General features: G+C 41.4%; 1 protein-coding gene across 2 annotated transcripts in view; it reads left to right on the top strand.

Annotated features, from left to right (window-relative positions):
* Positions 1 to 15,757, top strand: part of LOC143280782 (uncharacterized) — a 48,220-nt gene extending 32,463 nt beyond the window's left edge. For both annotated transcript variants that reach the window (XM_076585458.1, XM_076585457.1), the window contains exons 8-10: positions 2,862 to 3,001; positions 8,444 to 8,574; positions 12,276 to 15,757. In XM_076585458.1, the coding sequence (XP_076441573.1) occupies positions 2,862 to 3,001; positions 8,444 to 8,574; positions 12,276 to 12,304 (300 nt within the window). In that variant the 3' untranslated portion in view covers positions 12,305 to 15,757. The remainder of the gene's footprint in view (positions 1 to 2,861; positions 3,002 to 8,443; positions 8,575 to 12,275) is intronic.
* The last annotated feature ends 7,186 nt before the right edge of the window (positions 15,758 to 22,943 follow it).

Below are 22,943 nucleotides of genomic sequence, written 5' to 3'. Positions count from 1 at the left end.
AAGTGATTCAGCAGCAGTGCAGGGTCTCCTCTGGTGTGTGGCCTCCTGACGACCTAACATCGATGGTTCCCTGCGGACTACCGATGCTGGAACTGTGACAGACGGTGTGGCCGTGTATGGGGGAATCTAAATGAGCGGCATGGGAGTAATGCCACTGAAATGGTGCAGATGATGGGGCAGCAAAATAAATAAATAAATAAAAGGGAACAGAATAGCAACTGCTGGGTTACTCAGTGAATGCATCGACGAGTGGCTTGGTGGAAGGAGAAGGGGAGATTTATGTATTTTGTTTGTGTTGTCATTTAGAAATTGACCGCTTATTGGTTTGTTTTTTTATTGGTGCAGTTACATGATAAATACTGTGTATGATTTGGGGCAGAATTTTGTGTTTGTGTGAATTTCTTTCGTTTTAGTTGTTAACCTAAACAACTAAAAAACAACAACAACAATGCATCAACATGTCATCCTCTGTGTCCTTTCTGTTTGTGTGTGTGGGGGGGGGGGGGTGGGGGGGGGGGTGTGCCTCTGTTTGTGCGTGTGTATATGTGTATGTTTATATGTGGCTAAATTCTTTGTCATTCAAGCTGTTCAGGCTCCACAGTATGGATAGCAACTAGTGCAATCCATTTTCTTTCAAAAAAACAATCTGAAGCCACTGCCTGAAACAACCTGCTTTATTATAACAACAGTAATGATGATGATAATGATAAGAAGAAGAAGAATATTAAGCGTAATGATAATGTACTTTTGTGTAACGCCCTTTCTCTCTGACTGCTCAGGGAGTTTAACATGAGAGAAAAAAATAACAAATTACATGAACCACTCATGGCCACTGTCTTTCCTCTATCCTCCTCTGCCTTCCTTCCACACCCACCCCACCAGCCATCTCTCACCTCACATTCACAGATATATATATATATATATATATATATATATATATATATATATATATATATATTGTGGAGTGATGGCCTAGAGGTAACGCGTCCGCTTAGGAAGCGAGAGAATCTGAGCGTGCTGGTTTGAATCACGGCACAGCCCCCGAAATTTTCTCCCCCTCCACTAGACCTTGAGTGGTGGTCTGGATGCTAGTCATTCGGATGAGACGATAAACCGAGGTCCCGTGTGCAGCATGCACTTAGTGCACGTAAAAGAACCCACGGCAACAAATGGGTTGTTCCTGGCAAAATTCTGTAGAAAAATCCACTTCGATAGGAAAAACAAATAAAACTGCACGCAGGCAAAAATACAAAAAAATGGGTGGCGCTGTAGTGTAGCGACGCGCTCTCCCTGGGGAGAGCAGCCCGAATTTCACACAGAGAAATCTGTTGTGATAAAAAGAAATACAAATACAAATATATACATGCAAGCTGAGAGTGCTGACACACCCACCCCACCAGCCATCTCTCACACCTCACATTCACAGATATATATACATACATACATGTAAGCTGAGAGTGCTGACACATCCACCCCACCAGCCAACCCTCACACCTCACATTCACAGATATATATACATACATGCAAGCTGAGAGTGCTGACACACCCACCCCACCACCCAACTCTCACACCTCACATTCATAGATATATATACATACATACATGCAAGCTGAGAGTGCTGACACACCCACCCCACCAGCCATCTCTCACACCTCACATTCACAGATATATATATACATGCAAAGTGGTTTGGCAGGCATGGGGTGGTGGTGTAAGAAACTCAGAGTGCTCACACACACACACACACACACACACACACACACACGTGCGCGCACTCACACACACACATTCACACACACACGCATGCACACACTCATGCATATACGCATCGTGCACATGAACACACACTCACACGCACGCGCGCACACACACGCACACACACACACACACACACACACACACACAATCACAGTTGTTTCACCCTGTCTTAACTCTTTCCGGACGAAGGAATGCTCACGCATTCCTACACAAAACGTATTCGGTTTCGGACGAAGGAATGGAATAGCATTCTCCGAAAGTAAAATTCCATCATGCGCTGTACACGTGATTTTGTGATTAGCCAAGCAGAGTGCGCTATTCTGGGTCACTCCACAATCGAACAGTATGATTGGTTAATATGGGATGTGTGGCCTGTCTCGCACACATGCTGACAAAGTCACTGACCGGTCGTCTGCTCGCGTGCCAGCCTGTTAGCAAAGCGGCCTCTTCTCGGAATGTTGTGAAGCGAACAAGGCAGTGATGGCAATGTTTTAGGGTTGCCGAAGTACTTGAAATGCTACAAACTGAAGGGTTGGACATTGAAGAGGTGGATGATGACGAAGAAGAAAGCGAATTTAATGCAGAAAGCGAGCATGGGTATGGTGATTCGGGGTGAAAAATTGGCAGTATTTTCTACATATGGCAAAACTGTAAAAATAAGATGAGAAATTTGATTTTTTTACATGTAATAGCTCAACACGTAATAAACCAGTTCTGAAAGTTTCATTTTCTTACACAGTATTTTGTATTTTTTGTAATTTTTTTCCTAACCCTTACAAATGGGCCGTCTGTGGGGAAAAGCAAGGGAGAAAACTTGTCGTCCCGAGTGAGTTAAAATGTGATATTATCTTACCTGACCGTTTTTCTTTTTACATGATAATTGATGTGTGTGTGGTGATCAGGGAAGGGTGTGGCAGTTACTCATTCGTTTTTCTCTTTGATATTTGCTGGCGGGCATTTTGAATGAGCCCAAAAGAGAATTTTCTGTTTTTGTTGAAGCAGACAGTAAAGTTATTTTGAATTGAATTGAATTACAAACAGGCTTTGAAAATAATGGGAGTTTTTAGTGAAGAGTGAAAGGCGTGCTACTGTTTCTTCTGCAGGAGTCGGACACCCCGTCATCGGCCCCTGCTGCCCCTCCCCCTGCCCAGTCGGACGTCAGGCGACCCTGGGAGAGACAGAACACGCCCAGTCCCGCCCAGGTCAACGGCAGCCAGTCACAGTCACCCAAACCTAACAGAAAGTGAGTCTCACTGTCAGTCTCACTGTCGCCCAAACCTAACAGAAAGTCCGTCTCACTGTCAGTCTCTCTGTCACCCAAACCTAACAGAAAGTGAGTCTCACTGTCGCCCAAACCTAACAGAAAGTGAGTCTCACTGTCAGTCTCACTGTCTACCAAACCTAACAGAGAGTCTCACTGTCAGTCTCACTGTCACCCAAACCAAACAGAAAGTCAGTCTCACTGTCGCCCAAACCAAACAGAAAGTCAGTCTCACTGTCGCCCAAACCAAACAGAAAGTGAGTCTCAGTGTCACCCAAACCTAACAGAAAGTCAGTCTCACTGTCACCCAAACCTAACAGAAAGTCAGTCTCACTGTCGCCCAAACCTAACAGAAAGTCAGTCTCACTGTCACCCAAACCTAACAGAAAGTCAGTCTCCCTGTCACCCAAACCTAACAGAAAGTGAGTCTCACTGTCGCCCAAACCTACCAGAAAGTGAGTCTCACTGTCAGTCTCCCTGTCAGTCTCACTGTCGCCCAAACCTAACAGAAAGTGAGTCTCACTGTCGCCCAAACATAACAGAAAGTGAGTCTCAGTGTGACCCAAACCAAACAAAGTGAGTCTCACTGTCCGTCTCACTGTCACCCAAACCTAACATAAAGTCAGTCTCACTGTCACCCAAACCTAACAGAAAGTCAGTCTCACTGTCACCCAAACCTAACAGAAAGTCAGTCTCACTGTCAGTCTCACTGTCACCCAAACTTAACAGAAAGTGAGTCTCACTGTCAGTCTCACTGTCACCCAAACCAAACAGAAAGTCAGTCTCACTGTCGCCCAAACCAAACAGAAAGTCAGTCTCACTGTCGCCCAAACCAAACAGAAAGTCAGTCTCACTGTCGCCCAAACCAAACAGAAAGTCAGTCTCACTGTCACCCAAACCTAACAGAAAGTCAGTCTCACTGTCACCCAAACCTAACAGAAAGTCAGTCTCACTGTCGCCCAAACCTAACAGAAAGTCAGTCTCACTGTCACCCAAACCTAACAGAAAGTCAGTCTCACTGTCACCCAAACCTAACAGAAAGTCAGTCTCACTGTCGCCCAAACCTACCAGAAAGTGAGTCTCACTGTCAGTCTCCCTGTCAGTCTCACTGTCGCCCAAACCTAACAGAAAGTGAGTCTCACTGTCGCCCAAACATAACAGAAAGTGAGTCTCAGTGTGACCCAAACCAAACAAAGAAAGTCAGTCTCACTGACACCCAAACCTAACAGAAAGTCAGTCTCACTGTCGCCCAAACCTAACAGAAAGTAAGTCTCACTGTCAGTCTCACTGTCACCCAAACCTAACAGAAAGTCAGTCTCACTGTCGCCCAAACCTAACAGAAAGTAAGTCTCACTGTCAGTCTCACTGTCGCCCAAACCTAACAGAAAGTAAGTCTCACTGTCAGTCTCACTGTCACCCAAACCTAACAGAAAGTCAGTCTCACTGTCACCCAAACCTAACAGAAAGTCAGTCTCACTGTCAGTCTCACTGTCGCCCAAACCTAACAGAAAGTAAGTCTCACTGTCAGTCTCACTGTCACCCAAACCTAACAGAAAGTGACTCTCACTGTCAGTCTCACTGTCAGTCTCACTGTCACCCAAACCTAACAGAAAGTCAGTCTCACTGTCGCCCAAACCTAACAGAAAGTAAGTCTCACTGTCAGTCTCACTGTCGCCCAAACCTACCAGAAAGAAAACCTTACAATGTAATAATTATTAATTAGATTGTTTTTAAAGCAAATATGTGAAATACTTTTATTCAGAAACTTATTTGTTTATTACTTCTGTTTAATCAAGTAATGGTTCATGTTGTTTCCTCTTGTCTGTGTGTGTGTTCTGTGTGTGTGTGTGTGTGTGTTGAAAACTTTATGTTTATTACTCCTGTTAAATCAAGTATTGTTTTATGTTGTTTTCTTGTGTGTCTGTATGTGTGTGTGTGTTGGCTGATTGTCTGTCTGTGTTTTGCCTCACCTGATGCAAATTTATCTTTGTGAGATTATAAAGTCATTCATTTCTTGTCTTGTATTGTCTTATCTTTTAATCCATTTGTTGATTCATGATTGAAGTTGAAGTCCTTTTTTTGACTCACTTGTGTAAACAAAGTGAGTCTATGTTTTAACCCGGTGTTCGGTTGTCTGTGTGTGTGTGTGTGTCTATGTGTCTGTGTGTCCGTGGTAAACTTTAACATTGACATTTTCTCTGCAAATACTTTGTCAGTTGACACCATATTTGGCATAAGAATAGGAAAAATTCAGTTCTTTCCAGTCATCTTGTTTAAAACAATATTGCACCTTTGGGATGGGCACAAAATTTTTTTTTTTAAAGAAGCCTAATTATATGCAAACTGCATTTACTGTTATATTTAGATTTTTTGTATTCTCTAAACTTGGCACTTTGATCTGATATTCGACACAACAACAAGAGCAGTCGTTATTATCATTTTTTGTTCAAACAGGAACTTCTTTTGCTAAGCATGGAAGTTTTATTTATTTTGCAAACATTTTGGTGCAGATAGTAAAGAAGGGAAATTACTCTGTAATTAATGCAAGGGGACTTAATTTATCACAAGTGAGTCTTGAAGGCCTTGCCTCTCTTGTTTTATTTTTTTTCCGTTTTTTTCTTCACCCCCAGACGAGACTCCTTCATGATTGAAGTTGAAGTCCTTTTTTTTTCCGTTTTTTTCTTCACCCCCAGATGAGACCCCTTTATGATTGAAGTTGAAGTCCTTTTTTTTCCCGTTTTTTTCTTCACCCCCAGACGAGACCTCTTCATGATTGAAGTTGAAGCCCTTTTTTTCCCCATTTTTTTTCTTCACCCCCAGACGAGACCCCTTCATGATTGAAGTTGAAGTCCTTTTTTTTCCCGTTTTTTTTCTTCACCCCCAGATGAGACCCCTTCATGATTGAAGTTGAAGTCCTTTTTTTCCCCCGTTTTTTTCTTCACCCCCAGACGAGACCCCTTCATGATTGAAGTTGAAATCCTTTTTTTCTTCACCTCCAGACGAGACCCCTTCATGATTGAAGTTGAAGCCCTTTTTTCCCCCGTTTTTTTCTTCACCCCCAGACAAGACCCCTTCATGATTGAAGTTGAAGTCCTTTTTTTTCCCGTTTTTTTTCTTCACCCCCAGACGAGACCCCTTCATGATTGAAGTTGAAGTCCATTTTTTTCTTCACCCCCAGACGAGACCCCTTCATGATTGAAGTTGAAGTCCTTTTTTTTCTTCACCCCCAGACGAGACCCCTTCATGATTGAAGTTGAAGTCCTTTTTTTCTTCACCCCCAGACAAGACCCCTTCATGATTGAAGTTGAAGTCCTTTTTTTCCCGTTTTTTTTCTTCACCCCCAGACGAGACCCCTTCATGATTGAAGTTGAAGTCCTTTTTTTCCCCCCGTTTTTTTCTTCACCCCCAGATGAGACCCCTTCATGATTGAAGTCCTTTTTTTTCCGTTTTTTTCTTCACCCCCCAACGAGACCCCTTCATGATTGAAGTTGGAGTCCTTTTTTTTGCCCATTTTTTTCTTCACCCCCAGACGAGACCCCTTCATGATTGAAGTTGAAGTCCTTTTTTTTCCGTTTTTTTCTTCACCCCCAGACAAGACCCCTTCATGATTGAAGTTGAAGTCCTTTTTTTTCCCGTTTTTTTTCTTCACCCCCAGACGAGACCCCTTCATGATTGAAGTTGAAGTCCATTTTTTTCTTCACCCCCAGACGAGACCCCTTCATGATTGAAGTTGAAGTCCTTTTTTTTCTTCACCCCCAGACGAGACCCCTTCATGATTGAAGTTGGTCCTTTTTTTCTTCACCCCCAGACAAGACCCCTTCATGATTGAAGTTGAAGTCCTTTTTTTCCCGTTTTTTTTCTTCACCCCCAGACGAGACCCCTTCATGATTGAAGTTGAAGTCCTTTTTTTCCCCCCGTTTTTTTCTTCACCCCCAGATGAGACCCCTTCATGATTGAAGTCCTTTTTTTTCCGTTTTTTTCTTCACCCCCCAACGAGACCCCTTCATGATTGAAGTTGGAGTCCTTTTTTTTGCCCATTTTTTTCTTCACCCCCAGACGAGACCCCTTCATGATTGAAGTTGAAGTCCTTTTTTTTCCGTTTTTTTCTTCACCCCCAGATGAGACCCCTTCATGATTGAAGTTGAAGTCCTTTTTTTTCCGTTTTTTTCTTCACCCCCCAACGAGACCCCTTCATGATTGAAGTTGGAGTCCTTTTTTTTCCCCCGTTTTTTTCTTCACCCCCAGATGAGACCCCTTCATGATTGAAGTTGAAGTCCTTTTTTTTCCGTTTTTTTCTTCACCCCCCAACGAGACCCCTTCATGATTGAAGTTGGAGTCCTTTTTTTTTGCCCATTTTTTTCTTCACCCCCAGACGAGACCCCTTCATGATTGAAGTTGAAGTCTTTTTTTTTCCGTTTTTTTCTTCACCCCCAGACGAGACCCCTTCATGATTGAAGTTGAAGTCCTTTTTTTTTCCGTTTTTTTCTTCACCCCCCAACGAGACCCCTTCATGATTGAAGTTGAAGCCCTTTTTTTCCCCGTTTTTTTCTTCACCCCCAGACGAGACCCCTTCATGATTGAAGTTGAAGTCCTTTTTTTTCCCGTTTTTTTTCTTCACCCCCAGACAAGACCCCTTCATGATTGAAGTTGAAGTCCTTTTTTTCTTCACCCCCAGACGAGACCCCTTCATGATTGAAGTTGAAGTCCTTTTTTTTTCCGTTTTTTTTCTTCACCCCCAGACGAGACCCCTTCATGATTGAAGTTGAAGTCCTTTTTTTTCTGTTTTTTTCTTCACCCCCCAACGAGACCCCTTCATGATTGAAGTTGAAGTCCTTTTTTTTTGCCCATTTTTTTCTTCACCCCCAGAAGAGACCCCTTCATGATTGAAGTCCTTTTTTTTCCGTTTTTTTCTTCACCCCCCAACGAGACCCCTTCATGATTGAAGTTGGAGTCCTTTTTTTCCGTTTTTTTCTTCACCCCCAGACGAGACCCCTTCATGATTGAAGTTGAAGTCCTTTTTTTCCGTTTTTTTCTTCACCCCCAGACGAGACCCCTTCATGATTGAAGTTGAAGTCCTTTTTTTTCTGTTTTTTTTCTTCACCCCCCAACGAGACCCCTTCATGATTGAAGTTGAAGTCCTTTTTTTCCCGTTTTTTTCTTCACCCCCAGATGAGACCCCTTCATGATTGAAGTTGAAGTCCTTTTTTTTCCGTTTTTTTCTTCACCCCCCAACGAGACCCCTTCATGATTGAAGTTGGAGTCCTTTTTTTTGCCCATTTTTTTCTTCACCCCCAGACGAGACCCCTTCATGATTGAAGTTGAAGTCCTTTTTTTTTCAGTTTTTTTCTTCACCCCCAGACGAGACCCCTTCATGATTGAAGTTGAAGTCCTTTTTTTTCCCCGTTTTTTTTTCTTCCCCCCCAGACGAGACCCCTCACAGTCAGGCCCGGAGGCTGTGGGACCTGTGAACGGTGGGGACCTGGACAGCTTGAAGCAGGAGATCCTGGCAGAGATGCGTCGTGAGCTGCAGCGCATGAAAACGGAGATCATCGATGGTAAGTGGTGTGTGTGTGTGTGTGTGTGTGTTCATTTTATTTCAGTTCAGTTACTCAAGGAGGCGTTACTGCATTTGAACAAATCCATGTACCGCAAAGTTCGGTCTATTGAGCGCACTGGTATATAAGCCGCACCCACTAAATTTTGCTAAAAATTGAACTTCATACATACATAAGCTGCACCAGTTTATAAACCGCACTTATTTCCTGTACTGGAACACATACTGATACTACAGAAAAGCTGTCGATACTGTAGGCTATGAAATAAACACAAGCAGGAACAACACAAAGAAAAGCAAGCGAAAATACTGCTAGTGCCACAAAAAAAATAATAAATAAACACAACGAAAATAAGATCCATAATTTAGGGATAGTCACATTTATTCAACGTCATCCTGCTCACTGAATCTACTAAAATCTTCGTCTTCAGTGTCCGAGTTGAAGAGAACCAGCACAGCTTCCTCCACCATCTTGTCACTGACTTCAGCCTCGCTTTCACTTCATGAACATGAAGGTGGAGGTCGCTGCTGGTTCGTCGCTTGCACTGTCGTCTGCTAGGTTGATCGCCTTCAATTTGAAGGCTGCATCATAGGCATTACGTCGCGTTTTCGGCATGATGAGGGTGTACGCTTGAGCAGAGTAGAACTGAATGCTGATCTGAAGGCTTTAATGTGTGTGGATTTGATTTATAAAACGTGAACAGTTAGCACACTATCCGAAGCTCATCCAAAAATTCATGGACAGAAATCATGATTTTGGTGAGTTGAAGGGCAGCTAAGAATAGACGAGAACGTGACACTCCCGGGATCGTCAAAATCCGCAAATAAGCCGCATCATTGTATAAGCCGCAGAGGTTGAAGCTGGGGTCAACAGTCGCGGCTTATAGACCAAACTTTACGGTACACTACACCACATCTGCTAGGCAAATGTCTGACCGGCAGCATGACTCAACACACTCCGTCGGGGTGTTTAGGGGGTGGGATTGATGAAGAGTGAGATAGCACAGCTCAGCTCAGAGCAAGAGCCTGCTGATCTGACACACACACACACACACACACACACACAGACTGGCAGGCGTGAATGATGCATGTGGATGCTGTGTGTTGGGATTCATGCCCGTACCCTTGAGCGTGATTTCTCTCTTTAACTCTCTTTTTCACACACACTTCTTGCACACATCCCTCTCCCTCCTTCCTCCTCCCCACCCACCTCCACGCTTGACAACCATGCATTGCCAATCATTGCTGTGTGCTTTTTGTATATCCCCCTCCCCCCCACCACCTCCACACTTGACAACCATGCATTGCCAATCATTGCTGTGTGCTTTTTGTATATCCCCTCCCCCCCACCACTCCACACTTGACAACCATGCATTGCCAGTCATTGCTATGTGCTTTTTGTATATCCCCCTCCCCACCACCTCCACACTTTTTTTTCTTTTTCTTTTTTTGCTGCTGCACCATTTCAGTGGCATTACTCCCACGCTGCTCATTTAGATTCCCCCATACATGGCCACACCCGGGTTCGTCCAGCGTCGGCAGTCCACAGGGAACCATTGATGTTAGGTCGCCAGGAGGCCACACACCAGAGGAGACCCTGCACTGCTGCTGAGTCAGTTCGGTGGTGTTCAGTGGTGCCTGTTCTGTTTTAACGTACGTAGGACACCACCTACTAAGCCCCCTACTAACGACAATAATGGCTTAGTCACGGAGCCAGACTGAGTGAGCGTCCCTCCCAGAGTGGAGACCGCCACCACGTCCCTCAAACAACAGCCACCCATGAATCTGACGACATTGACATCCCAAGCACGGAAGTGGAGGGGTATCGAAACTGAGGTCACCATCAGAGCAGGGCATGAAAGGCCACAGACTTTGAGACTATATTTTTTTATATTGATGACGATGAAGGAGGATGACGATGATGATGACGATGTTGCTATGGAGTTCCATTTTGGTTTGCCACCTCCACACTTGACGCAAGTGGAATGGCCTGGACATAAAAAAAAAAGTTGAGTTTGAGTTAGAGTTCTCTTTCTCATGCACATACACATCATGATTTACAGCCTTGTATTGTGCACTCGGCGCAGTTTGACCATGAAGGTCGATGAAATTAACGGTGATGACTTCGACCAGGAGCTGAGCACTGCGTCCAGTGCCTTTCAGATGAGACAATACACCAAAGTCTCATGTGCGGTATGCACTTTGTGAATCCCTGAAACAAAACAAAGGGGTTGTCCTGGGCAAAATTATATAGAAAAAATCTTAGCCGTATGAAGAGCACAGGAACAGGAGTCATGATGGCTGCCGGAAAAAGAGGGCGCTAGTCAGGGGGGCAAAGGGGAGGTTACCTACTTCCGGGAGGTTATCGGCCGTAGCTACTTTCGTTTTCTCCGCATAGGCGGATAGTAGTTTGCACAGGACAGAAATGTCAGACCCCTGCCGGAGTCTGCACTAGTGGGTCACGGTAAGTATGTTTGATAAACGTAATTTTAGCAGGGGAAAAAAAAAAGAAAAGAAAAAGAGGGTGGTGCAGTACTGTGGCAAAGTGCTCTCCCCTGGGAGAGCAGCCTGAATTTCCACATGGAGGAATCTGTTGTGACATAAAAGCGATATGATACAAATACAATATAATATAATACAATACGATACAATACAGTGCAATACAATACAACACAATGCAATGCAACACAATTCAAAGTTTGGATTGCAGTGAGCAGAAATATGGGAATGAGCACGTCCATGCTCAACAGCCAGGTGTATACTGTAGCTCAGCATACCTGCATTTCCTACGTCTTTTTTTCCATTCATGCTTGTTGAAGACCTGAAGTGCAGCCTTGTAGATGCTTCAAGAGTAAATCTTTCTGGCTTTGTTGACTCACTTGTGTAAACAAAGTGAGTCTATGTTTTAACCCGGTGTTCGGTTGTCTGTGTGTGTGGCTGTGTGTCTGTGTGTCCGTGGTAAACTTTAACATTGACATTTTCTCTGCAAATACTTTGTCAGTTGACACCAAATTGGGCATGAAAATAGGAAAAATTCAGTTCTTTCCAGTCATCTTGTTTAAAACAATATTGCACCTCTGGGATGGGCACAAAAAAATTTAAAATGAAGCCTAATTATATGCAAACTGCATTTACTGTTATATTTATATTTTTTGTATTCTCTAAACTTGGCACTTTGATCTGATATTCTGACCCAACAACAAGAGCAGTCATTATTATCATTTTTTGTTCAAACAGGAACTTCTTTTGCTAAGCATGGAAGTTTTATTTATTTTGCAAACATTTTGGTGCAGATAGTAAAAAAGGGAAATTACTCTGTAATTAATGCTAGGGGACTTAATTCGCTTTAAACTGATCTTTCTCATCTTAAACATTACATTTTGAAAATATACACAATACATAAAAAGCTTGGATTTTTTTTTTCAGTGTATCACAAGTGAGTCTTGAAGGCTTTGCCTCTCTTGTTTAAAGAGGTATTTTCATTGAACCCAACAGATGCAGGGAGTTGTGACTGTGTTAACAGCTGTCCTGTGATGTAACAGCTCATTTTCTTACCTTACAGGTTGTAGTAGAATTGTTTTCATTCAGGGGGTGTGCCTTATATACAGGAGCACCTTGCAGACCAAAAATTACAGAGGTAACACGTTTTCCTTCGTGTGTCCATGAGCTTGGGATGATCCTTGATTGTTTGCGTTGTTTCAGCTGTACGACAGGAGCTGAGCCACAGATAACTTGGGTCGGCCGGTGACTGACGAGAACTCAAAAGCTCAACAACAGCTGGACTACATGTGGAACAGGGATACTATGATATCAGACAGTTTCTCTGACTATTTCCCCCCCTGTGGGGGCCTCGTTTTCATTTTGGGACTGCTACACTTTGTTTGATGTCTTTATTCTTCATTCACGCTTTCTCCTTTTTACTCCTCCCTCCAGCCCCCCCACACCACACCCCCACCCCCCATCTCCATTTCCTCTCCCATGTTCTCCTCCTCCTCCTGCTCCTCCTTGTCCTCCTCTGCCCCATCCTCTATCAGAGCAAAGTCAGCACTTAAAAAGTTTGCTGTGTTCCTGGCAACAAGTACATCTTACGGAAAGTAACATGACCTGCACCTCAGAATGATGAAATTCTTTTGCCATGTCTTTTTTTTATTTCAGCTGTGGCAGGCTTTGACCAAGAAGATATGAGTACTTCTGTGTGGACCATTTCATGTTAACCAAAGAAACACACTTTTTTTTTCTTTTGTTTCTAAATAAGGCGTTGGCATTTTGCCATGATTGGAAAATTGTAATTTATTCAGCATCATGTTCAAAGGAAAATTAAAAAAGAGACACATATGGGGAAACAGAATTTGCTTGTGGAATTAACAAGCTTGGCTTTTTTGGGTTTTTTTTTTTTTTTGTTTGTTTGTTTTTTTTGTTTGTTTTGTTTTGTTTAAGTTATGCCTGTTTTCATTTTAATTGTCAGGAGACATGATTATTGTGCACTGCAGTAACAGGAGTCTGATGATCGTGTGTAAACCTTTTTTTTTTTTTTTTTTTTTTTTTTGACCAATTGAACCGGTTCTCTTTCCCTTGTTGCGTTCAGAGTACAAACCACAAGCCAAACGTGTGTCACTGTCAGCAGTTTTCTTTGACCTTCATGGAACGTGTATGCATACATCTGCTGAAACCCGTGTTTCTCGTTTGAACAGTTGGGGTTTGATCTGTGCTCTTGAGGTGGAGCTAAATGTGTGGATGCGTTCTTCGTCAGTAAGCTCATCCTGTTTGAAAGAAGAGCAAATTTGAGCATGGTTAACTGTGATCTGTGAGATCAGTGAATCAGATGCATCACAGTTTTCCATGTTAGCATGCAGTTACTTTCAAAGGATAAAATTGCAGTTTCCACCTGAATGCATTCACTCTTTGAAATAAGACATTAAAGAAGTCTATCAGGTGACCACTTTGTGAAAGATTCATGATTATGATAAGGCAATATTCATAATTATGGTAAAGAAGTATTCATTATTATAGTAAGAAAATATTCATAATTTCAGTAAGGAAGTATTCATAATTATTGTAAGGAAGTATTCATGATTATGATAAAGTGTTCAAACGTTTGGTTAGGAAATGTTCATAGTTACAGTATGGAAGTTGTCAGAATCTGAAAATAAAGCCACTGTTGCAAACTGTTGTCAGTTTAGACTTGGGACAACAGATTCGCGCATGTTTTTTTTCGAAAGAGATATTTCTTTGTTGGCTGTGTTGGGGTGTTTTTTTTTGGTTTTTTGCCTTCTTTTAAACCGATGTTAACTTATCAAAGGACACCACAAATCAGATTACTTTTCAGATGACAGTACAGTTCCAGGTAGACGTGTAAGACATTTAATAGGAATAGCGAGCATTTGGGATGAAATGTTATCCATCATTGGCAGCTGCATCGATTGGAATTTGTTGCATCATCTGTTTTCTTTGGAGGGGCAAGGGGGGGGGTGGGGGGGGGAGTCTTGTAAATTATAATTGTCACCTGAGGATTACAGTTCATAATGACTAAATATTGTGAAGATGTCTTGAGAGGAAAGGGGGGAGGAAGTCTCAAAGAGGAGACCTGTCATTGTACACCTGTCAGTGATTTGTGCAGTATGAACATTTGGTGAAAAGCAAGAGGAGCGGGTGGCGGGAGGGGGGCGGGGGGGGGGGGGTATGGGTATAAATGTAGTCTGGAAACAGATGATATTAACTCTCTCCATACGAACGGCGAAAGAGACGACGTTAACAGCGTTTCACCCCAATTACCATCATCAAAATATTGCAAGCGGAAGGCTCTTATACTGAAGAGGTGAATGTTGACAAAGAATAGCACAATTCTGACGACGGAAGCTAAAGGTTGGGTCGTTCAGACACCCACTGGACATCCGAGGGGTCTGTGTAGAGGAGAAGAGGGGGCTGGACGTACTGAGTGAGTAAATATACACACTGTACTCTGTCCAGTGCGTGGGGTGGAGGAGGAAGTCTTAGAGAGGAGACCTGTCATTGCACACCTGTCAGTGATTTGTGCAGTATGAACATTTGGTGAAAAGCAAGAGGAGCAGGGAGGGTGGGGGGTGGGGGGGGATGGGTATAAATGTAGTCTGGAAACAGATGATACTGATATACACACTGTACTTTGTGCATTGCATATTTCTTGACTGTTGTGGGTGTTGATATGTTGTGGGGGGTATGATGGAAAGATGAAGGAAGCAGCACTGTCATTCATTTTTGGAGGCATTAATCTTTCCCCACTCCCTCACCACCTCTCTCTCTCTCTCTCTCTCTCTCTCTCTCTCTCTCTCTCCGTCTTCTTTCTCTCCTCTTTTAGATATATATATATATATGTGTATATATATATGTATATATATATTTTTTGTTTGTTTGTTTTTTTTGATAAAGCTATTTAATGGGTTTATACACAATCAAGTTCCAAAGAGTGATGAAAACCTTTAATCCCCTAAGCATATTTCTGCCGTAATGTTCCGTTGTAAAGAACAAAATGGTGTCTATTTTTTGTGTGTGTGCTTTTTCTTTTCCTTTGTGTTCAGGGAAATTTGTACCATGACCAATAGAGGGATCAAAGCTTTCTTCTTTATTTTTTCCTTCTTTTATCCCCCACACCTTGTTTTGTTGTTGATTTATTTGTTAGATATTTTATTCTGATCGAATAATACAAACCTGTATTGTTCCAGGTGTTTATTCGTATATTTGACTGTCGTTATTTTTCTGTTTGTTTCATTGTTCACAAAGGAGGGGTGATTCTTTCAGATGGTATGCATGTGTATGTGTGTGTAATTGTAAATATCTTACATTAATCAAGGTCCATGTGTGTACCCACAGTTAGAGTAAGAGTGTTTCCGAGTATCAGGACATATAGGCTATTATCTTGGCACCCTCCCCCTTCCATCCATAAAGAACACAATGATTTTTTTTTTTTTCAAACAAAGCTATTCACTGATAACCATTTTGACAAGCGGAAAAAGTGTGAAGCAAACTTTCTTCTTCAGTTGACGAAACAGTTTTGTCCGTTTTCTCTTTTTTGTCGTGTGCCTGTTGTTTGTATTTTCCTTTTCTTGAGATTATCTTTTGTTTTGTGCAGAAAAACAACGTGCCTGTATTTCAGTGAATGTATTGTACTTAAGGAGAATTTCTTTCGTCGATAAAGTATGACATATGTCGCTAATTACTTTGTGTGCCTGTGGGTGTGTGTGTGTGTGTGTGTGCATACATGTGTGGCATTTACTTTCAACTTTACAAACGAGTTGTCTTCCCAGTTGTACTCCCCAGATGATTTTGTATCATGTGACAACAACATAAAGCCAAAATGATACCAGTACCAGTTGGTTGACAAGCATGACATGGTAAAACAAAGACAGTGCATGTTTTGTGGTGGTGTATTTCAGTTTCGTTTTCCCTCGTGATCGTGGTGTTTTGGCAATTTGCCACTTGCCCTGTTTCAGTTTTGTACATTGAATGTGAGAACAAACGAGCAACATTTTTTTTTTGAAAAGCTCAGTATTTTGAGTATTGATGTATTATTTGGCTCGGTGTAAGACTCAGCCACTGATATAGAAGGAAAGTGGGGAGGAAGTGATGACGTTTGAGAGAGGGTTAAGGAGGATACATTCTGAACAAGGGATAGTTAGGAATCAGAAGCCCACCTTGGCTTTTTCCTTTATAAATAGATTTTTATATATATATATATATATATATACTTTTTTTACCTATCAAATGGGAGCAGGTGCAAAGAACTGTGATTCCTGATTGGTAACTGTCGCCACAGCCCAGAAATGTTCCACTGCAAGGAAGTGCAGTAGATGTGAGGAGGGAAAGGTTGGTGTGTAGGAATACTGCATTTCAGCAGAAGGTTCTTGGAGCAGGGAACTTTGGAGCAGCAGTCGGTAACAAAGGGGATTCCATGTGTGGTAAATCGATGGGCGCAATAGCTGAGTGGTTAAAGCGTTGGACTTTCAATCTGAGGGTCCCGGGTTCGAATCACAGTGACGGCGCCTGGTGGGTAAAGGGTGGAGATTTTTACGATCTCCCAGGTCAACATATGTGCAGACCTGCTTAGTGCCTGAACCCCCTTCGTGTGTATATGCAAGCAGAAGATCAAATACGCACGTTAAAGATCCTGTAATCCATGTCAGCGTTCGGTGGGTTATGGAAACAAGAACATACCCAGCATGCACACCCCCGAAAACGGAGTATGGCTGCCTACATGGCGTGGTAAAAACGGTCAAACATGTAAAAGCCCACTCGTGTGCATACGAGTGAATGCAGAAGAAGAAGAAAAAGTGTGGTAAATCACAACTCTTTAATTGCCCGCTTTGGAGAGACATGCCCTTTAGCACAAGACCATATCCACATAGTTTGACTTTCCAGTCTCCGAATCAGACTCCTCTCCCCTCGACCTTTACCTCGCCCCGGTCAGTCCATCCCAACCTCCACCATCACCTGTTGTGACTTGAGAAATTGAAAGGTTATTGTGGACACAAATGTACAGTAGACAATAGTTGTACAGGGTGTGTGTGTGTGTGTGTGTGCACATGATCTGGTGTTCAGTGTGTTTTGTTGATGTGGGAGTTTGAATGTGTGCAGTTGGATACTGTGAGAACTACATTTCATGTGCCCAGAAGTGGGATATTTGTCGTTGGATACTGTGAGAACTACATTTCATGTGCCCAGAAGTGGGATATTTGTACTCGCTGTTTGGGGTACTTACTCTGGCCTGATTTTGCATGTAGGGACAAGTCTGTGTATGTGTGTGTGTGTGTGTGGTAAATGTTCCGACTGAAAAAAATCATCGGTTATAAATTTCTCTTTGTTGTTTAATTTGAATGCAAAAAATATGCTTATGGTGATATTTGCTGAATTTTTTTTGTGGCTCTTTGTTTTTTTGTTTTTTTTTCTTTTCCTTTTTTTTATATCCGCACAAGCTTTTGTAGATCTGCATTTTACCTGATTTAGTGATGGTACTCGTTTCTCTATTTCATGGTAAAATTTATTATTAAAACATGCTCACTTCTTTGTTCACGGATGTCAGTTTGTGTGATTTTGAGCTTATTTCTGATAAGAAGTTTACAAAAACAGGATCATATGTGTGATTAATTTTTTTTTTTTTTTAGAAACATGCTGAATAATATTCAGAATATTATCTGACCCTTGCATCTGTCCATACAAAGTAACAGCAATGACAACGACCATGGAAAATGTTTACAGTAGATATATGCTGTCTCAGTCAATGAATATATTGTTCAGCTACTTAATAAGGAAATGTAGTTGGTAGAGGTTTTGATAATTCACTGGCTTATTCTAATGACTATTCATTATAGAAAGGTATTTAAATGACTTTGTATTCTATCACCTATATTTAATCTTTTGTAGCCATTTCCAGACTGTTGTGTTACAGTTTAATTCCAGAAAAAAGTCAGCGTAGATTTACCTGCAAAGTAATGGCAGTGTGAAAAGCATCTCTGAGCATTATTTTCTATCTTAAAGTGTCAGTCTTAGTGTTAAGGTGACAGGACGGACAGGTTCTTGTATGTGATCTGTAAATATAGCATGCTGTCAGACGAAACTGGTTTGTGTGAGAGAGAGACTGAGAAAATGTGTACCTGCTTACGCCTTGTGTTAAAAATAATTGCCATTTTTTGGTGACGTAAGAATAAAATAAGCAGTGCTTTTTTCTTTTTTCCCCTCATTTTCTCCTCATTGACAATTTTGATATAGAAGAGAATTTATTTTCAAGTTATCATGAACAATATTGTACTAAAAATTTTTTTTTTTTTTATTATTAATTGTTCAGTCCTGCCTTCTTTACCCCCCATTTTTTTCTCCAGTGAAAAAAGCAAAAAAAGGAAATTTTCTATCTAAAATTACGTTTAAATAACATACTTAACTGTGACCCAACTAGTGCAGACTCCGGCAGGGGTCTGACATTCCTGTCCTGTGCAAACTACTATCCACCTATGCAGAGAAAACAAAAGTACTACGGCCGATAACCTCCCAGAAGTAGGTAACCTCCCCTTTTGTCCCACTGGCTAAATGAAAATTTAAATAATCATGTTCAGGATTCCAATTTAATGAGGCTTAGATTTCAGTCTATAGAAAAAGGTGAAAATCATGATTGGGGAATCTGTTTTCAGATTTCAGACAGAGTGATGATTTAATTTGTTTGATTCCACAGAGAAATGAATGGTGCATGTGCGAGTCTTGATATGATGATAATGACAAGAAAAAGAAGTCACATCAGTAATCAGGGACGGGAGGGAATTGGTGGGTGGGTGGGTAGAAAATATGTACGCGTAAGAGAATGTGGCTTGGTCATGCTTGACTTTGATTGCTACCTGTGTTCAAAACGATGTTCAAACTTTTTTTTTTGGGTGTCATATACTGTACCATGTCAAACTGATGCAAACTAGGCCTATTGGTTTGCTCTGCTTGGCCAAATTTCGCGCGGCTAACAGTGAAAAGACGGGCCCGCCCGCTCTCAGCCAATCAAACGCCTCTAAAAGCTATAAGCCCTGAATCATTCCTTTGGCCAAGGCTCTCCACGCCATCTTGTCAGGTTTACGCTCTGTCTCGTCTTACGCTTTTTTCGGCTATTAAGCGTATCCTTTTGGCCTTATTTTGTTGCATGCGGCTTGTGTTTATTCTTACATTCTGTGTACTCGATTCGACTCGGCACCCTCGATTCGTTCGTTTCTTTCTGCCTCTAAGTCGATCCTGTCTTTCCTTTCTCTGTTGGGGGTCGGATTTTCACTGGGTGCCTAAGCGCGGGTTCCATGCCTCGTGTGCCATACCACGAAGGCAGGGATCATGATGCTGGGATTGAGACTCGGCAAGAGACTCTCCCAGGCCCGGAGCTCATGATTCCTCCCGATATGGACCGCGGCGATGCGTCGTTAGACGCTGATCGCGGAGGCGACTTTCGTACCAGCAAAACGGTCATGAAGGGGACCGGGGGGAAAGAGGTACGAGCGTCGCCTCCCGAGGTGTCCCAGCGCGAGGCAGGGAGAAGGGTGAATGGCAAGTCATCTCCGGGCTGTGGGGAGTCGCAGCTAGGCGCGGACTCCCAAGGGGAGGCCGCGCCCGGCCATTACCCGGGTCCCCACTCGGAGACGGCCCTCACGGGCCCCATTGTTGTTCCCCCTCCTCCCTTCTCTGTCGACCACCCTTGGTCATGCTTGACTTTGATTGCTACCTGTGTTCAAAACGATGTTCAAACTTTTTTTTTTTCTCAAGGCCTGACTAAGCGCGTTGGGTTACGCTGCTGGTCAGGCATCTGCTTGGCAGATGTGGTGTAGCGTATATGGATTTGTCCCAACGCAGTGACGCCTCCTTGAGCTACTGAAACTGAACATGTGATGGGCTGTGTATTCCATTGTAGCTGATGGTTTATTGTTGGTGGACTTTTTTTTTTCTGTTCTGTCAGAAACTTGCTTTTTGCTCAACTGCTGTGAATTATTTTGCTTTGCTCTCACTGTTTTCTTAATGCTTTGTTCAAATATGTTTTGACATCTGTCCAACCGTTTTTGTTGTTTGTTTGTTTGAGTTTCTCTGTCCGTGAATTTTGTAGAATCTTTGTGATCATTTTTTGGTATGATCATTTGCTGCGCCCTTTCATTTTGTAGAACGCATTTTGCCCTCCTAGTTCAGCCTTGAAGATGGCTTTTTTTCTTTCTTTAGTCTGATGGGTTTTTATCTTTCTTTCTGTTTTATTTTTTTAAGACAAAAGTTATATATAGAAATTAGATATTATCACCAGAACTGAGTGACTGCAAACATATAGAAAAATATTATAGGCATTTTTATTTGTGCGCACAGATTCACAAGTTTCAGTTCTGACTTTGCCTATGGATACACTGTGTTGCATGGTGGAGTGTGTATATATATATATATATATATATATATATATATATATATATATGCCTACCCCTTATAAATCCTTCTGTAGCTCAACCAGTGAAGAATTTTATACATAGGTTGGTACAAGGCACACATTTAAAAAAAAAAAAAAAAAGATAAATAAATCATCTTCCGCTTGAGGGAGGATGGGTTGTAATAGAACAGAAAAGATTGGTGATTTTTTGATTTTTTTAAAAACTTCAAATGAGACAGAAGTGTTATCAGCTTACCCTCAATATGAAAAGAAAAGGCCTCATTTAAAACATAAAAAAAGGCCGAAGCAACACTTAGTCCTATCAATCAAGGTTTCAGTGAAAAAAGTGATACTTTTCTGATTCTATTATCACAGTTTGAGGCACTGCTGACACAAGCAGGAGATTGTAACACACAGTAATTATGCAGTTGGTTCATGTGAATAATTAGGGTCGTTTGTGCAGGTCACTTGTACCATTTTCTTCTATTGAACTGAGTTTATATCTGTTTGTAAAATGGGGGGTGGGGGGGGGGTGGAGGGGGGGGGGGGGAGATGGAATGGCTGACATCTTTTCCGCTCGTTCGGTTATCTGTACCACGTTTTCTGTTGCATCAATTTTGTCTTTTGTTGAAAGTATTATTTGTATATATGTGAGTCGAGTCTATTGTGCAGAAAGTGTGCTTCATCCAAAGGTTTGATCATGCCAGCACATATACAGATGATGTACTTGAACTTTGTATCACACATTGACTGAAGGTTTCTCAGTTTTTACTAATCTGTTAAACTGGCCAAAAGATACAGATTTTGCTGTGTGTAAATCATTTTCTTACAGTTACTTAGTGATGATCCCACTTGCCCATTTTATATAAATATACCATCTGTTAGCATTATTTGTTTTATTTGACCAACGTTGCTACGAGCATTGTGCATTCAGCCTTTTTGGCTCCCTGCGTGTTCCAGTACTCAGAGACGGTTGACATAAAATGCTGTGCATCAGACAGCTTCAGGAAAACCTCACCAGAAATCCAATCAGAAACATCTGATTAGGAATACATCATCCTTACAATGGAAGAATTATTTGTTGTTGTATCACACGGTATCATTACTCAGTGTGAGACACATTCCAAAGACAGAATTGAGAAAGGAAAGAACTTGCATATATTATTATAATTCAGCCTAAAGCTTTCAGTTTCAGAACAGGTTCCCCTACCTGGTGTTGATACAGTTGTTGCTAAAAACTGGCCACATTCCACAACACTGATGGGTGCAGAAAAGTAGTATTCAGCTTGCTGACATTTTGTTACCAGTTCATGCTTCACGAACAGCGAGAAAGTCATATTGACGGTTCTTTTGGAAGTTGTCTGCCATTTTTTTCTGGATATGGTATATAACAGGTCAGTTGTTCGTATGCAACTCTGTGGATGCGTTTTTTGTACAGTTTTGCCGTACGTTTTGAACAAATTCAGACTGGGGTTGGGTTTTTTTTTTTTTTTTTTTTTTTTTTTTGAGGGGCAGTTAATTTTTACAGTTACTATGTAATATTATCAAGAGGACTGTGTATATTTGTATTAACAAACACCAGCATATCTTCCTGTGCCTGAAAACCAGTATATGGTTTTGAACTGGATATGTAATCAACTGTGCAATGTTTTATTTTAAAACAAGCGTTTGAGTGGTACGGATATGTATCAGGTGGGTAGTTTCACTTCGTATCGATTCCATTTTATGAACAAATTTTTTGAATTGATTTAACTTGCAGTGCTAAAAGAGGCCGATGCCCTCTAACTATGAGACTTTGTGAAGAAGGGTATTGTTGGTTTTTGTTCAGTGAATTTTTGCTCAGATTATTTTTTCAAATAACTAATATTAACATATGCTGTTGGTTTCTGTTAGTTCCCATGGTTTTTTTTTTTACTTTTTTTGTTTACTTTTTTTTTTAAATCAATTTATCAAAGCTCCGTTGAAAGTAAATGTAGCAACCATTCAGACTTTTTTCTTACACTGAATTTTGGCCATTGTTTATAACAGGTTTACTTTTGTATATGGTGAACATAATACCTAAAAGTTTTGTCCCTAGATAGTATTTAAATCAAACATTTTTTTCAAAATCTAGTAAAGATACATATATATTTTCATTCTTGACCACAGTGAACAGTAAGAAAAACTCTGATTCCACTGTGGACAGCTACAATTCGAGGCTGATATCATTATCCCTGACCAGCAAAGAAGTAAATCCTAAATTGCCTTCAGTTAGCAAATGATCGCTTGCTTATCAAAGCAGACATTAATAAAAACAAGAATTTTTATTCCTAGGAGCTTGTCTTCATCAGAATTGTGGTTGTATCATACCAGGAAGAACAATTTTCTATTGTCATCCCACCCCCCAGCATAATTTTTCTGATCTAATTTAATGACCAGGAAATGTGTAACTTCATATCACATAATTATGTATGTGTGTGTGTGTGTATATATATATATAT

This window comes from Babylonia areolata, chromosome 4 (genome assembly GCF_041734735.1).
Source record: "Babylonia areolata isolate BAREFJ2019XMU chromosome 4, ASM4173473v1, whole genome shotgun sequence".
Lineage (NCBI taxonomy): Eukaryota > Metazoa > Mollusca > Gastropoda > Neogastropoda > Buccinidae > Babylonia > Babylonia areolata.
The sequence above is the reverse complement of the archived record's forward strand: the minus strand, read 5'-3'. Positions and strand labels throughout refer to the sequence as shown.